We start from the raw sequence: 15,860 nt of genomic DNA, 5'->3' as shown, positions 1-15,860 counted from the left end.
GTGAGTGGCTAGTGGCAGTCACTGGTTTCTGCAGAGGAGGGGATGCAGCTAGTGGCCGTCTCAAGCCTAATGCAGCTAGTGGCCGTCACTCGGGTGCTGTCTGGGACTGAGGTATCAGCCCCACCCCGAACCTGGCGAGGGCTGGTCCAGCTGGAGGGTAATGCACCAGCTCTATGTAGTTCTCGCTGGGTCCATCGTGGGAAATAAGGGTGCAAGGTAGTAGGGGACATAGACCCATACTGCCTGGGTATTGCACACGCCCTCAGAGGCCCTCTGTGGTCTCCTCTTAGGGTGGGTGTCGCGAAGTCCTGGTGGTGTCTCGTCGCAGTGGGTAATTCACTTACCATAATGATTCGAATATAACTGCTCCAACAAGCATTGTATTTAAGCCAGGCTACTATAGCTATTTTCCTTACATACATGAGCGGCTCCCAACAAGCATTTAGACCAGGGACACACACAGGAATTTTCTAAGGGGGGGCCAGTAGTGAGGTGAGGTCAGGTAATCCGATAATTACGGGGAGGTCACATGCAGGTTTAGAGTCAGGCAGCTGCTGGCTCACGTGTTACTCTTTGTTTGTACCTGCCAATTTTTTGTGTTTTGCTGTTATCGAAATAAATTTTTAAAGGACCCGGAGAGCTAAGGGAGGGGCCTGGGCCCGGGCCCCTCCCCCTGGGAGCGCCCCTGATTTAGACTACTATAACCATATGCCTTACACCTAAACCACTCTTAACAATACAAGGACAAACATTTCAACTGTTTTGACCAAAGTTCATCTGAAACATAAATGCAGTGGACTACAGGCTAGATGTCTTTCTACAGTCCACCATCAGACTTTCGGGAGATAGGGACAGAGTTCAAAATTGGCAGCGGAACCATTCAGTTACATCAGTACCACCATGTGAAGGCTTCCCTCCAGCACCAAGATGTCTAGTGCTGGAAGAATGCCGTCACAGGTGGACACAACCAGGTGTTTCCATTACCCAGTTATACACGCAGAGGTCCCTCAGTTCCCTCCGTTCCCCGAAAGGAGGATGGTACACTGCAGAAGGGTACTTCAAGCCTACAGGCTACCTGCATCACATTTCAGATGAACCTGAGGTCAAAACAACTAAAATATTTGAATCTACATTAACCTGAGTGTTTCAATTTTCTCCTTACCCGTTAACCCACGCTAACTGGAACACTGTAAAACTGTCCAACAATTTTGATGAAATAACCTGTAAAACTTACCACAGCCATTGCCTACTAGAAAATGAGCTATAAAGGGACCTTGAGGTCAAGGTCCATTTCACCTTAGGTCATCACAGTCCAGAAGTCCACCAAATTTGGTGGCTCTACAATAGTTTTAATCCTTCATGGAAAATCTAGCAACCTTCAGAATATCCAACAAAATCTTAATTTATTGGCCCAGGCGATCTCAGAAAATGATCAACTGATTGTAACCATACGCCTTTATACACTGCATTCTCCTTAAGGCTATATTGTAGTACATTTCCAGTTTCCTAGTTTATGCAGTCCTTGAGATAACGTTGGGGGAGGGCAGGGTGGCTCAGTGGTAGAGTGCTTCACTTGAGACCATAGGGCCAAGAGTTCACGCCCTGCCCAGGCTGCTGCCTTGCTGGGAGAGGAAGTACTCTGCCATCACCTAGCAAGACCATATGATCAATCAGGGCCTAGCTCGGGGAATTTATTCCCTAGAGATAGCGTGGCTGACTCATTTTTCCGTTCTCCGGATATTATCCGCAGATCCGGTTGACAGACTCCCACCATATCTGGTCAAAAGAAGCGGACAGCTGTCTGACAAAGCTGACCAGGTTTGAAAGCTCTAGGCCAAATAGCCTTTGAAATATTAATTTTTAAATAAGTAATAACACTGACAAATCAAGAAAACTTTCCACATCCCTGTTGGAAGTTCTAACTACTGTACATTTTTAAACTACTGTACTGTGTTACCTTCCTATAAGCAAAAACACCCCACCTGCGATGATGGAGTCCTAAACTTTTATAAAACCCAATAATTCCTATACTTCGGCCTGCGTTCAAAACAGTGTTCTTGCAAGACTGCAATGGTTTGTTAAATTCTCTCCCCTCACATCCCAGATACAGTATGTGTTGTGTGTTCACTGAGAAAAAGAGAAAGCAAGAAAAATCCTCTGCCAATTCCAACACTACCTTCACTATAAAGATCCTACAGGGCCTCCAATCCTCACAGTAAAGACTGGCACCCTATCTGTTATCATCTCTATCAATCTATCCACTCAGTCTCCTTAACTATAGTACAGTATTCATATTCATGTATTTTCCATCTGAGGATAGGGATATAAACGGACAACTTTCAATTAATCTGTCCTTGGAGACATACCTATATAACTTTTCATGTCTTTAAAAAGAGATTTAATCCCTGGGCTAGGCAGCTATGGCTATATAGCCCCACTAAGTTACAGGAGTGCGCTACCACCCCCGCAACAGCAGTCCCGGGCGAGGCTTGAACTCGCAATCCCCCGATCACGACTCAGATGCTCTACCTCTGAGCCACCATGCCCCCATGTCTTTAGAAGGGTAAATTTACGAATAGTAAATGGTTGCTCTGAATCTGGCAATTCTCTACAACTATTTTACTACTATCAAAAGGATTTTTGTATATAATTACATTTACTCAAAAATATAATTCTACAACACTGGCAATTGGCAATGCAAAAGGCTCATACAAAACATGGTTTAATTACAACAGGATCCAGCAAGAAAGCTGTATAAGGTATCACACACTTTGCTGATGGCCCAGCAGCTGACGTACTATGTTGTGTTATTTTATGTTGCATATGACTGCCCATTTGCAGAAGGATACCATGTTGCTGCCTAAATGGCTGTGTTGCCAGTGTCTTTGTTGTTACCTTGTTCTGAACAGAACTTACCTGGGACATGGCTTCTTGATGGGCAGTGTCTTACACAAGTATCACTGCAAACAAAAATATCTGCTTACCACCATTATGTCCTGCCTTCTGTAATCCTCATTCCTGCCTGAATATCAGCATCTTTCTCAAATTTTCTTGATGTGTGCATCATACTACTGTTGTTGCTGTGGATTCAGCCTCATCTGAAGATGAACCTGGTGGTCTGTAGGCTGAACTCACCTTTTTCCTGCAGTCCCCATTCTCCTTTCAAGGGAAAGCAGAGAAGTGAGGGATGTTGGCATAACAGGAGCAAAGCCACTTGATTATACAGGTATCTGTGTTGCATAGTAAAGACATCCCTGTCTTGCATTTATTTCACGCTGCCACCACAGTATATGGCAATATTTTGTGTACCATCTTGGATCACCAAAGCAGGCAGCAAAACATTAGTGAACATTTGATTGTGATGGTAACTGAAGGTGCTGGGCCCATGTTCCTGGCAGGAAACTGGAGGCACATGACTGCTGCTGCTGCTGGCTGTACTGGGAGTTTTGTAGTACTGGTCACCATGCAGGCTGCTTCCACCACCAATGCTGGTATAATTTTACCATGAACTAAGGAAGTTGGGTGAGATACTGCTAAAGAGATACAGTACTGACATTGATTCAGCCAAGATAATCTGGCCATTACCTATTGAAATGGTGATACAACCAAGGCGCAATGCTAACAGTCATGCAGAAACACATGGCAAATACAGAGTAATCACTTCCTCCATTGCCAGACACCACACTTCCGTAAGGGGTGACTGTCTTCGAGTCATTTGTTCTATAGGAAGAGGCACTAACCCTTCCCCAGCCCACTTGTTGACACAAGGAACACATATGGGTTGGTTATATGGTTACCACCCAGCACTGTAAATGGTTTCCTAGCTTACAGGAAACTATCAGGCTTGTTACCCAATGTAAAGCCACCTGAAAGGAAAGAAGAGTAACAGCACATGACAGGAAAGATGGGAGAAATAGGAAGACAGGAGGGCAGACACAGAAAAAGAATGATAAAGGTGAAAGAGGAAGTAGGCAGCACTACATCAAGTGAGCGGATGATGGTAGCCACCATCTACCACCATCAGCACATGTGGTATTTTAAATTTTACAAGAAATTCCTCTGGGTTGAAGGAGTTGCAGTACCAGTCAGTAATTCCCTGGCTGTCCATTGTTGCTTACAGGGATTATATTCTACAGCAGACCTGGAGCTGTATCTACCAACAGCTCCTTTAATATACCACTAGGCATTACCCACAATGGACATTCATCTTGCTGATCTGAAGACCTGTGCCTCCATGCTGAACCCTACTTCACAGACGAACACTTCTGTCACTACTTTTAATTGCACTACACAAGCCTCTCCAGAATAAACCCTCAGGCACACAAATTCTCCTACAGGCCACGCACCTTCACATGTCACCACTCTGGCACCAATACCCACCATCCATACTGAATATACACTAAGGCTGCCTCATTCATCAGTGGCTTAATGGTACTGGCAGGTGTATTATTATGACATGTCAGTGGGCCTTGTGGAAAATAAGTAAAGTCTGTTTTAACGAAATTCATCAATCTGTTCCCTGCCAAATACTGGGATTAAACTCACATTGTATTAAACAGCAAACATCTCCAAACACTCAGCCACCACCTCTAAGACAAGAAAAGCACTAGGACTTAAGATTTATGTATTTCTCATCGCAAACACGGACACTGTAGTATGGTTGGATTCTTGCACACCACATCTGATAAATTCTCACTATTAAAATAAGTCTGAGAGTAATAAACCATACATACACCCAAGCTAAACCCAATTCATTATTCCGATGAAATTACTAATGTTCTGTACAGATATGGAGAGTTCTGGGCCCATAGTAAAAAATAAATAAATAAAAATAAAAATAAAAACTCTCCTACATTACCAGGAATTATTTATTACATATTTCTGGGAATATAATTTGACATTTCACTGATTTAAGATTATTTATTTTCTACTATTATTATTTTTTGAGTGGGGTGGGGGGGGTGGAGGAAAATTTTGAGTCAATCCAAATGAGTGAATACTGAAGCACTTATTTTCTTATGTAAGAAAGAAGGAACCAAAGGCCAGAAGCCTGCAAGATTGTTCCCTCCGAGAAAAATACAAAAACAAGAAAACAGAAAGCCAAATTCAAGATCTATTCATTGCAAGATGCCTGGATACACGGCATCTGAAGGGCTGGAGGTCATAGGCAGTTGGAAATATAGACAAAGGAAGAAAGTTCCAGAGCAGACTTGTTGCATACATGAAGGACTGGGAGTGATGGTTAACTTACCTCCCCTCTACCTATTTACCTACCTGCCTACCCTCCCTGCCTAACTACCATCATTGGAGGTCACAGGCAGTAGGAAATACAGAGAGAGGGAGACAGTTCCAGAGTTGATCTGTTGCATACACGATGGACTGGGAGTAACGGGTAACTCTTGCATTAGAGAGTTGGACATAAAAGAGATAAGAGTTTGTTGTAAGACTTATACTGAGAACTGCGTGTAGTGTATTGAGAAGGCTCTTACCAGTACCCCTACATGAAAGTCTTGTGATTATTAAGTTCTAGTATTATTTCCGACTCTTGGCCTGCCTGAGAGAGGTACCCTTGCCCTTGAATGGATCAAAGTCCTCCGGTTCTTCGGGTTTGGCCTCTGTGCCGTTTGTCTTGGGCGTCCGTCTCCAGAATTTAATATACCCAACTTCATAGTCGTAGTCTGGGATGCCTCTCTGCCGGGGGAGCCTCTTCAGTAGCTCCTCCTGTGGCAGCTGCAGGTTCTTCTTCTTGCCGTCCAGCCTGTTGCCGGAGCCCTGGAAGGAATAGAACCCCACATTCTCCGGGATAATCTCCTCCTTGTCGTCATCGGGAAGCTGGGAGGAGCTGTCCATCTTCTCCGGCTCCTGGTATCCCACGGGCGCTGCAAACTCGACGTTCATGTCACACTCGATGATGCTGACGGCGTTCCCGGGTCGCACCTCCAGGACCCGCATCTCGTATATCCGATCGTTGTAGTTGAGGGCAATGACGTCGTCCTGGGTGAGGCAGGCAAAGTTACGTAAGGCGTTTTCCAGCACGGCCTTGGGGTTGGTGATGTCCAGGAACTCGACACTCTGCGGCTCAAACTTGGAGAAGGTGGCCACTGGTAATGACTGGGACTCTATGTGCACCAGGTCACCCTCATCAAGCAGCAGGTTCCGCATCATCTGAGAGAGAGAGAGAGAGAGAGAGAGAGAGAGAGAGAGAGAGATGGTATGTTAAGCTCAGATTATTATGACTTACACTTTGCTGAATAACAAGTGTCAAATATGGGCTGGAACAGAACACATTGTCCCAGTACCGTACACTACTAACACCTCAGGCTCAATGAACCACTCTTAGCTAAAAAAAAACTGTCTAACATTAACCGGAACAAAATACTCAAGTTAAATGTCCTGGAATGCAATACTTTGGGACTTAAAGTTGAAGGAGGCTGCTGGTAATGATTGGGATTTTCAGAGTACCAAGTCACCTTTATCAAGCAAGAGGTTCTGCATCACCTCACAATAGAGTATTCTGTTATATTTTGGTCTTTATCACCTGTCTTCATTATTCTACCCTTTTTGCCAATCTAAAGATGTGGTTAGGCAGGATCCAAACACAAAGTTGGGGTTAGGCAAAATGATGATGATAATAATAATAGTAATATAATAATACTAATAATAATCATCATCATCATCATCATCCAGACCTCCTTTCCCATCCTACGGCAAGGTGAGGAGCAGCAATGTCCAGACAGCCCAAGTTTTCCCAATCCAATAATTTAAAAAAATAAATTAAAAAAAATAAAACTAGCAACAGCATGCACACAGATATGGGCCACAAAAGCACATTATCTGACAATGGCATATCCTGTTATATTTCCATCTTTTTCACCATCATTATATTCAACCTCCTATCTTTTTCCCAGTGTGGTTAGGGATGACACCAAAACAAAGATGGGGTTAGGCAGAATCTATCTATCTATCTATCTGTCTATTGCCAGACGCCTCAATCCCGTTTGGGGTGGCCACAAACAAATCGCCTCCAAGTCGCCCTGTCCCCTGCCATTTCACTGCCCTGCTCCCAACTCACACCCCCCTCTCTCATATACCTCTCCACCCCATCCCTCCATCTCATCCTCGGCCTCCCCCTCCCTCTTCCCCCCTCCACCTCACTCACATACACTCTCTTCGTCAGTCTTTCACCCTCCATCCTCTCCACATGGCCAAACCACCTCAGTGTGTTCCTCATAATGCTTCCTATCACATCTACATCAACACCACAACGCTCCTTTATATCCTCATTCGTCAGCCTGTCTCTCCATGTGACTCCACAGGCTCCTCTTAAATAAATGATTAAGGAAAAAAATGTAGGAGAACTAGCAACAACAAGCTTAATGATATGGGCCACACAATCATTCACAGGGCATTGAAGTTCACATTATCCTCAATGGGAATGATGGTAACACAACTATCCATAACAACAAAGGTGTAGAAGTCAAACACTACAGTAAAGACAATGAAATAACACCAGCTACAGGTTACCATCTAAGATCTGGAAATGACACTTTTGGGGAAGGATGTTTTTAAGTTCATCTGATTCTTGGAGGGGGAATGGAGAAAAAGTTTGTATACTTCAATTAAAAAAAAAAAAAATGTATATTCAAGGCCAAGGATGAGATGGAGGGATGGAGTGGAGATGTATATGAGAGAGGGGGTGTGAGCTGGGAGCAGGGCAATGAAATGGCAGGGGACAGGGCAACATGGAGGCAATTTGTTTGTGGCCACCCCTTATGGGATGATGGCGTCTGGCAATAGATAGACAGAGAGATAGAATATTCATTAAAAAATTACAAAATCTGAGGGCACAGTACAGTCAGAGGGTAAGAAGCAAGGACTCACCCAGTATGGGATGTAAACTTTGCCCTCATCTGCCACAAACTCCAAGACGCCACAGTGTGTATGTCTGTTGGCACGCTGGTTGGTCAGCTTGAACAGCATCGGGTACACAATGTTCAGCCGCGTCAGCACATCCAGGGCTGAGGGCGGCATGATGACTGTGGGGTACGGATGATGTTAGTAATTCCTATTTTATGGGTCCGGATGATGTTAATTATTCTTATTTAACAGGCAGGGTTGTTGTTAATTACTGTATTCTCTTTGTACTCTAACTTGGCCAATCCCTTAATCATTCTTTTTCTGTGTCTGTCCTCCTCTCTTCCTATTTCTCACCATCATCCACTCACTTGATGTAGTGCTGCCTAGTTCTTCCTTCACCTTATCATTCTTTTTCTGTGTCTGCCCTCCTCTCTTCCCATTTCTCACCATCATCCACTCACTTGATGTAGTGCTGCCTACTTCTTCCTTCACCTTTATCATTCTTTTTCTGTGTCTACCCTCTTCTCTTCCTATTTCTCACCATCATCCACTCACTTAATGTAGTGCTGCCTACTTCTTCCTTCACCTTTATCATTCTTTTTCTGTGTCTGTCCTCCTCTCTTCCTATTTCTCCCATCTTTCCTGTCACTTTTTATTACTCTTCTTTCCTCTTCAGGTGGCTTTACACTGAGTGACAAGCCTGATGGTTTCCTGTAAGCCAGGAAACCATTTACAACGCTGGGTGGTAACCATATAACCAAACCATATGTGTTTCCTGCATGTCAGTAAGTGGGTTGGCGGAGGGTTAGTGCCCCTCCCTGTAAAACAACTAACTCAAAGACAAACGGCCACCCCTTATGGGATTGTGGTATTTGGCTGTAGACAGATAGATGGATAGATAGATAAAGATAGAAAGACAAATAAATAGAAAGACAGAGAGACTGATAGATAGATAAACTGATAGGGTGACAGTGATAGACAGATAGATAGATAGACAGACAGATGGAGTGATAAATAGAAAGACTGATGGATAGATATAGACAGATGGGTAGATAGAAAGATATAGATAGATAGACAGATAGATAGATAGACAGATAGATAGATAGATAGACAGATAGACTCACTTTTGCCGCCATTCTCAACTGCCTGCTTGTCCCCTGGGAACATGGAGACGGAGTAGCAGCGGTAGTGTGTGTTGAAGGGACGCGGCTGCAGGGCCTCACCGAAGACATTGAAGCTGAACTAAGGGCGAATGGGGTCGGTGGCATTAGCATCATCATCATCAATACATTCATCATCACATTCATCATCATCATCACATTCATCATCATCACATTATTCATCATCATCATCATCACATTATTCATCATCATCATCATATTATTCATCATTATTATCACATTATTCATCATCATCATCATATTATTCATCATTATTATCACATTATTCATCATCATCATCATATTATTATTCATTATTATTATCACATTATTCATCATCATCATTACATTATTCATCATCATCACATTATTCATCATCATCATATTATTATTCATCATCACATTATTCATCATCCTCATCATCATCACTGCATTACTCATCACCATCATCATCACATTATTCATCATCATCATAAAATTATTCATCATCATCATCATCATAAAATTATTCATCATCATCATCATCACATTATTCATCATCATCATCATCATCACATTATTCATCATCAAAATCACCATCACCACCACCATCATCATCATCACTTTTTCATCATCATCATCATCACATTATTCATCATCATCATCACATTATTCATCATCATCATCATTATCACATTATTCATCATCAAAATCACCATCACCACCACCATCATCATCATCACTTTTTCATCATCATCATCATCACATTATTCATCATCATCATCACATTATTCATCATCATCATCACATTATTCATCATCATCATCACATTATTTATCATCATCATCACATTATTCATCATCATCATCACATTATTCATCATCATCACATTATTCACCATCATCATCATCATCAACATCCACATTTAAGCAAGGAAGGCAGGCTCCAGAAATATCATAAATGTACAATAAGCAAATGGGGATAGCAGCTTCAGAAACATCATCAATTACATCATCAATCACCATCATCCTCATCATCAACACTTCCCACAACACAGAGTTAAGAACTATGAAAAGAGTGCCAAGTTAACCAGCCATTTCTTCCCAATCAAAGGTACTGTACTAAGCAAACAGACCAAATAAAACCTGGGATGAGGTCATACAGTGCGGCCTCAGGGATAAGGGACTGAATAAGGAGGCTGCCAGAGATCGAGCTCCATGGAGAACCACCATTAGGTGACCAAGGCTGACACAGGCAAGCATGTTGGTGCCTATATAAACGAAATGAAATGAAACAAGACAAATACTGACGGACTCTGAAGCCTTTAAGCAACACATCGTGGCGCTTATAGTCCAGGAAACAAGTACCGTACCTTCCAAAAGTTTATATTTTGACTTCTTTTTTTTTTTTTTTAATGCGAGGAAGAAGGAACCAAAGGCCATGAGCCCGTAGTAACAGTTCCCTCCAATAGAAAAACAAAATACAATAGAGAGCCAAATTCAAGATCCAATCATTTTGAGATGCCTTGACACACTGCGTTTGAAAAACTGGAGATCATAGGCAGCAGGAAATATAGACAGAGGGAGACAGTTCCAGAGCTGACCTGTTGCATAAATGAAAGACTGGGAGTAACGGTTAACTCTTGCATTAGAGAGTTGGACAGAAAAGGGATGAGAGTTTGCTGCCAGACGGGTGCTACGTGCCTGTCGTAGAGGTGGAGGAATGCAAGCAGACAGTTCAGAGGAGCAGTGACCATTAAAGTAGCGATAGAAAAGAGATAAAGATGCAACAGTGCGGCGAAGAGACAGAGGTTGAAGGGAGTCAGTAAGAGGAGGAGAGTTAATGAGATGAAAAGCCTTTGACTCCACCCTATTGAGAAGAGCTGTATGTGGGGAGCCTCCCCACACATGAGAGTTGTACTCCACACAGGGGCGGATAAAACTAGTATCAGAGTTGTATTTGAAGTGACACTGTGGGTTTTATGACATCTCTTCCTTTTGTGATCTATTCTGTTATCTAACTTCATCTCCTCTTTTGTGATCTATCTATCTATCTACAGTCAGACGCCATAATCCTGTGAGGGGTGGCCATTTAGTTGTTAGTTTAGTGTTAGTTGTTTTATGGTGAAGGGCACTAACCCTCCACCAACCCACAAAGCTGGGTGATAACCATACAACCAACAAATGTTCCCTATGCGTCAACAGGTAGACTGATAGAGGGTTAGTGTCCCTTTCCATGAAACAAGTAACTCAAAGACAAATAGTCACCCCTTATGGGAGTCTGGAGTATGGCTATATACAGACAGAGAGACAGATTTTCCTCAACTCTTTTTAACCTTATCTCTGGTTATGCCATAGCACTGGATGGGTGATTTTACATTCCTTGTAGATTGCTAGTCATCCTCCTTTTAGGCCATACAGGAAGCTATTGCTGTTTTGCTGATCATTCTCCTTTCAGAGTGTACAGCAGGAGTTCCCAATCCCTTTCACGCCAGGTAACCCACAGCCATTTACTGTACTTGATGGCACAGGAGACATGGCAGCATCTTTTCCTCAGTGATATATTTTGGACAATACACATCAACACTGTCTTGAATGCTGTGGCTCATTTTAATACAGATAAGTTTGCATCAATTCCATACAAAAGGATATGAAGATATAATATTCAATATTCATTTTGTTTCATTTATAAAGGCTACAACATGCTTGCATACATTGGCCTTAGGCACCTAATGGTAGCATCCCATGCTGTTTGATCTCTAGCAGCCTCCTATACAGTCTCTTATCCCTGAGCTCAAACTCATGACCTCATCCCAGGTGTTTTTCAGTATGCCTCTTGCAACCCTATCAACGATATTTACGCTTCGATGTGCAAAAGAAATTGTTAAAGAAGAAGTGCTATGAAATCTCCAAAGCCACTTAGTACAGTATATGGTCCTCACTGTCCTTATGTCACTGACCAGAGCACATCGCTGAGCCAAATTATAGCCACATTATACAAGCAGTTCACAAAATAAGCCCAAGACATGTTCCTAAAGCTACCAATGATTTCCATATACTGTATTTGGTGCTGTAAATCACAAAAACTGGAAAATCAGCTTTACAGGTAGCAATGAAACCTAAGTAGGCACTTTTAAATAATGTTCCTGGGATGTCTATCTATCTATCTATTGCCAGACGCCATAATCCCGTACGGGGTGGCCATTTGACTCTGAGTTATTTGTTTTACAGGGAGGGGCACTAACCCTCCACCAACCCACTTGACACGTAGGGAGCACGTATGGTTTGGTTATATGGTTACCATCCAGTGTTGCACGGCTGGTACTTAAATAAACGGTGGCTTATAATATAGGCGTAATGAATACGAAATAGATATTACGGATATTTCACTGATAATCACCCTCTCATCTCCATGAACCTGACTGAATACATTCCATTTTCGTGGTGGACATGCAGGCCCAACTATCTACACACTCACCAATTTCTTCTTGTAGCTCTATACATAATACAAACACTACTGGCAACTACTACTCAAACTTTTATAACTTGTCTACTCTGGGACAATCTCAGACTTTGCTTTTCCTAACAGGTTTTGGTCTTCCCTTCTTCCTCCCTGCATATGTAAGAAAGATTCACTTTAGGATTATTCTTATAAAAATCTACTTTGAAATTTCCTCTGTCCTAAGATTAACAGTTACATTTATGAGTACATTGAGGTGGTCTGGCCATATAGAGAGGATGGAGAGTGAGAGACGAGTGAGGGGAGTGTATGTGAGTGAGGTGGAGGGGGAGAGAGGAAGGGGGAGACCGAGGATGAGAGGGAAGGAAGTGTGGAGAGGTATATGAGCGAGGGGGTTGTAAGTTGGAGAGAGGGCAGTGTAATGGCAGGGGACAGGGCAATATGGAGGCAATATGTTTGAGGCCATCCTTTATGGGATTACAGCATCTGGTTATAAATACATAGATAGATGAGTTCAAACAATACTCACCATTGTGTTAGGAACTCTAGTGGTAGGCTAACCAGCAATGACTTGTGATCTGAGAAAGAGAATATACATTGTAATTCCACATACAGTAATACATCTAATGCAGATCATTATATGGCATTCTAACCAAAATTCCATCAGGACATCACCAAAAGAGAGAGAGAGAGATTGATGTCATACAACCATGGTGTTTTACTTACTACAATAATTTTACTCTAACCTAGCCTGAACGTGCCATCTCTCCATCTTCAATGCTGTGTTGTAATTACTGTATAGATTAACACTGGAATGTGATGCTAATTATGAAGAACTGCTATGGGAAAAATACTGAGTCACAGCATAGTCTTTTTCTGCCACTGAGCTACATGGAATAAGCTGCAAGATAAGCTGGTGTCGTATGCACAAAGTTCCCCAGCACAGAGTCTTCAGGTGGTTAATATCATGGGGGTTAGGGGGTCAAAGCTCCCTAGTTAGGATAATCGGTAAATTTTTACAAGTTGCCAATACACCCCTCCAGGTTGTGCGTTACATTTTTCTGGAAATAATGGTCAAACTACAGTATCGGTCCCACAGAAAACACACTTATTCTACCTATCAGCCTATGCACCTCATTTTGCTGTACTAACCAGGATGTGTCGCTGCTCTTGGAAATGAATGGTTTACGAGATTACTGATTATTTCCTTCAGTACAGCTAGAGCCTGAACTGCGTGCTGCCGTGCAGCCATATGTACCAACAGTAGCAGCAGCAGTGCCTCTTACATTGTTGTAAGTCTTTTATATACATTTTAAACCATTATATATGCATTTTATGATGTTTTACACCGACTTGACAGCGTTGGAATCACGTGACGTATGAAAGCCAATCGCAGCTATCCCTCCCTCTTCATCAACCAGTCACTGATTTTCTTCCGCCAATGAGCAAAGTTTCCTGCACTCAACCAGATTCAAGTCAGTCCCGCCTTGTCTCTCCTGTGTACCATACTGGCTGTGCTCTGAAGCCTTGGGAGATTTTCAAAGCTTTTACCAAAAAACTGAGGCTTCTGTCGATTTTCTGTGTAGGAACGACGTCCTTCCAAGTCAGGTGGAGTGTCCTCACTGTCACGTACGACTCCAGTTGCGACAAGAAAAGCATCTTTGGGTGGGCCGCCAGTGGAGTCTGACCCACCATCTCCAGAGCAAGGTAAATTAGACCTTGTTAGGGGAGGTTTAGGTTAGGTTAGGTTAGGTTGGTTAGGTTAGGTTGGTTAGGTTAGGTTGTTAGGTTGGTTAGGTTAGGATTATTTTACTTCCAACCCTGCCCTATTTCCAGGGCTTCAGTATTGAAACAACATCCAACCTGGGTGTTTCCAATGGTTTTTGGTGTGATTATTGATGATTTTGACGTAAATTTCTGTCAGAAACCGGTAGTTTCTGTGATGCCAAAAAATGGGTCACATCTCAGAAACTGTTGACTTCCGATAGAAATGAAGGTCAAATTCGAACGAATCACACCAAAAACCACTGGAAACACCCAGGCTGGATGAAAAAATTGTTGTGGGACCGATACTATAAATTGACCGACCTAACCTAACCTACTCTATCCTAACCTGCTGCAGTGGAATGTTTACCCTCAAGTTAGGTATCATACCATGCATTTACGGTGGTAATATCCCTGAACCGCATATTGGCAACTTGTAAAATAATACCGGATAATCAGCATTAGGTTAGGCTCCTATGAGAGTACTTTGTGCAAACTACAACTGGACTGGCAATGGCTACTGCATAAGAAGAAAATCAATGATCTTGTGCATGTACACCAGGCCTGAGAACTTTCTCCATGGAGGAACTTTGTGCCCCCAACACGGAAGATTAGGAAATTACTGAAGGACCTAACCCTGAACAGTTTGACTTAATATCAGTACTTTGCTAACATTCAGTTATTTTCATACTGGATGACATTATCCTAAGGTTGTAGAACTCCATTAGTGGTCAAATTACACAAAAGAATTCATCTGACAAACAGGCAAATAATCAGAAAAACACTAACACAAAACAAGTATCATGCAAAAAAAAAATAATAATAATTAACGAAAAACAATCAGGTATAAAGAAAACATCAACTGAGAGGCTGCGGCAAGTGGTGACCATCAGCTCCATATTTACTTCAAAAATTAACCTAGGTCTGGAACAAATCAGTTACAAAAGTAAACACAAAAGCCATAAAGGTCAATGGATATGTTGCAACACTCACGAAATTACAAGAACTTAAATTTGGCACTTCATACTGGAAAGAGAAACCCAGGTTAATACAAGATATGATATACAACATGCGATTTAATTACCTTAAATGGTTTCCTTTAACAATGCAGATGGAAAATGACTAAACAACTCTGCTTCACCAGTCTTCTTCTTATTTATTGTTTACAATATTACTCCCAAATTCGTCCTGCTTCATATTCGGTTCCTTTCGGCATGAACATTTATAATCGGAAGTTTCATATATACCAAGAATCGTCTTTAAAAAAATAATAACGGCTAAGACTAGGTAAAAATAACTTGATAGGCTCAGAGATGATGATTCGTAATATCCAGAATTTGAATCAATTATACTAGAATACAACGCGGGAAATATTATTTTATTAAGAATATATTATTGCACGCTGATATCCGTTCTCTCCATTAGTGACAACTCAACATTTCCTGTCAATCTGATAACGGCATGTGGTAGAATGACAGCTGGTACAATATCAACAAAGTGATGTAAATAAGGATTGAATGCTGTTCCTCGCACCTTGAACACCACTAAGAAAGATTGTTGGATCCCCTTTTTGTATCGTATAAAGGATTTGCGATCCTCATTTGCAGTTTACGTTACTTTTGTTTTCGATCATCTATCAAT

At 42.0% G+C, this 15,860-nt stretch overlaps 1 protein-coding gene across 1 annotated transcript; it reads right to left on the bottom strand.

The window, feature by feature from the left end:
* Positions 1 to 5,210: 5,210 nt before the first annotated feature.
* Positions 5,211 to 15,384, bottom strand: Ufd1 (ubiquitin fusion-degradation 1-like). The gene is made up of 5 exons (XM_080269681.1): positions 15,304 to 15,384; positions 12,985 to 13,033; positions 8,982 to 9,099; positions 7,882 to 8,036; positions 5,211 to 6,165 (listed from the first exon to the last, which is right to left on the bottom strand). The coding sequence occupies exons 2-5, from the start codon at positions 12,985 to 12,987 to the stop codon at positions 5,533 to 5,535; spliced, it is 909 nt and encodes a 302-aa protein (XP_080125807.1). The 5' UTR covers positions 12,988 to 13,033; positions 15,304 to 15,384; the 3' UTR covers positions 5,211 to 5,532.
* Between the last annotated feature and the right edge of the window lie 476 nt (positions 15,385 to 15,860).

This window comes from Coenobita brevimanus, chromosome 35 (genome assembly GCF_032717465.1).
Source record: "Coenobita brevimanus isolate Jiangsu-jjx chromosome 35, ASM3271746v2, whole genome shotgun sequence".
Lineage (NCBI taxonomy): Eukaryota > Metazoa > Arthropoda > Malacostraca > Decapoda > Coenobitidae > Coenobita > Coenobita brevimanus.
Note: the sequence above shows the minus strand (reverse complement) of the source record. Positions and strands in the feature narration are given on the sequence as shown.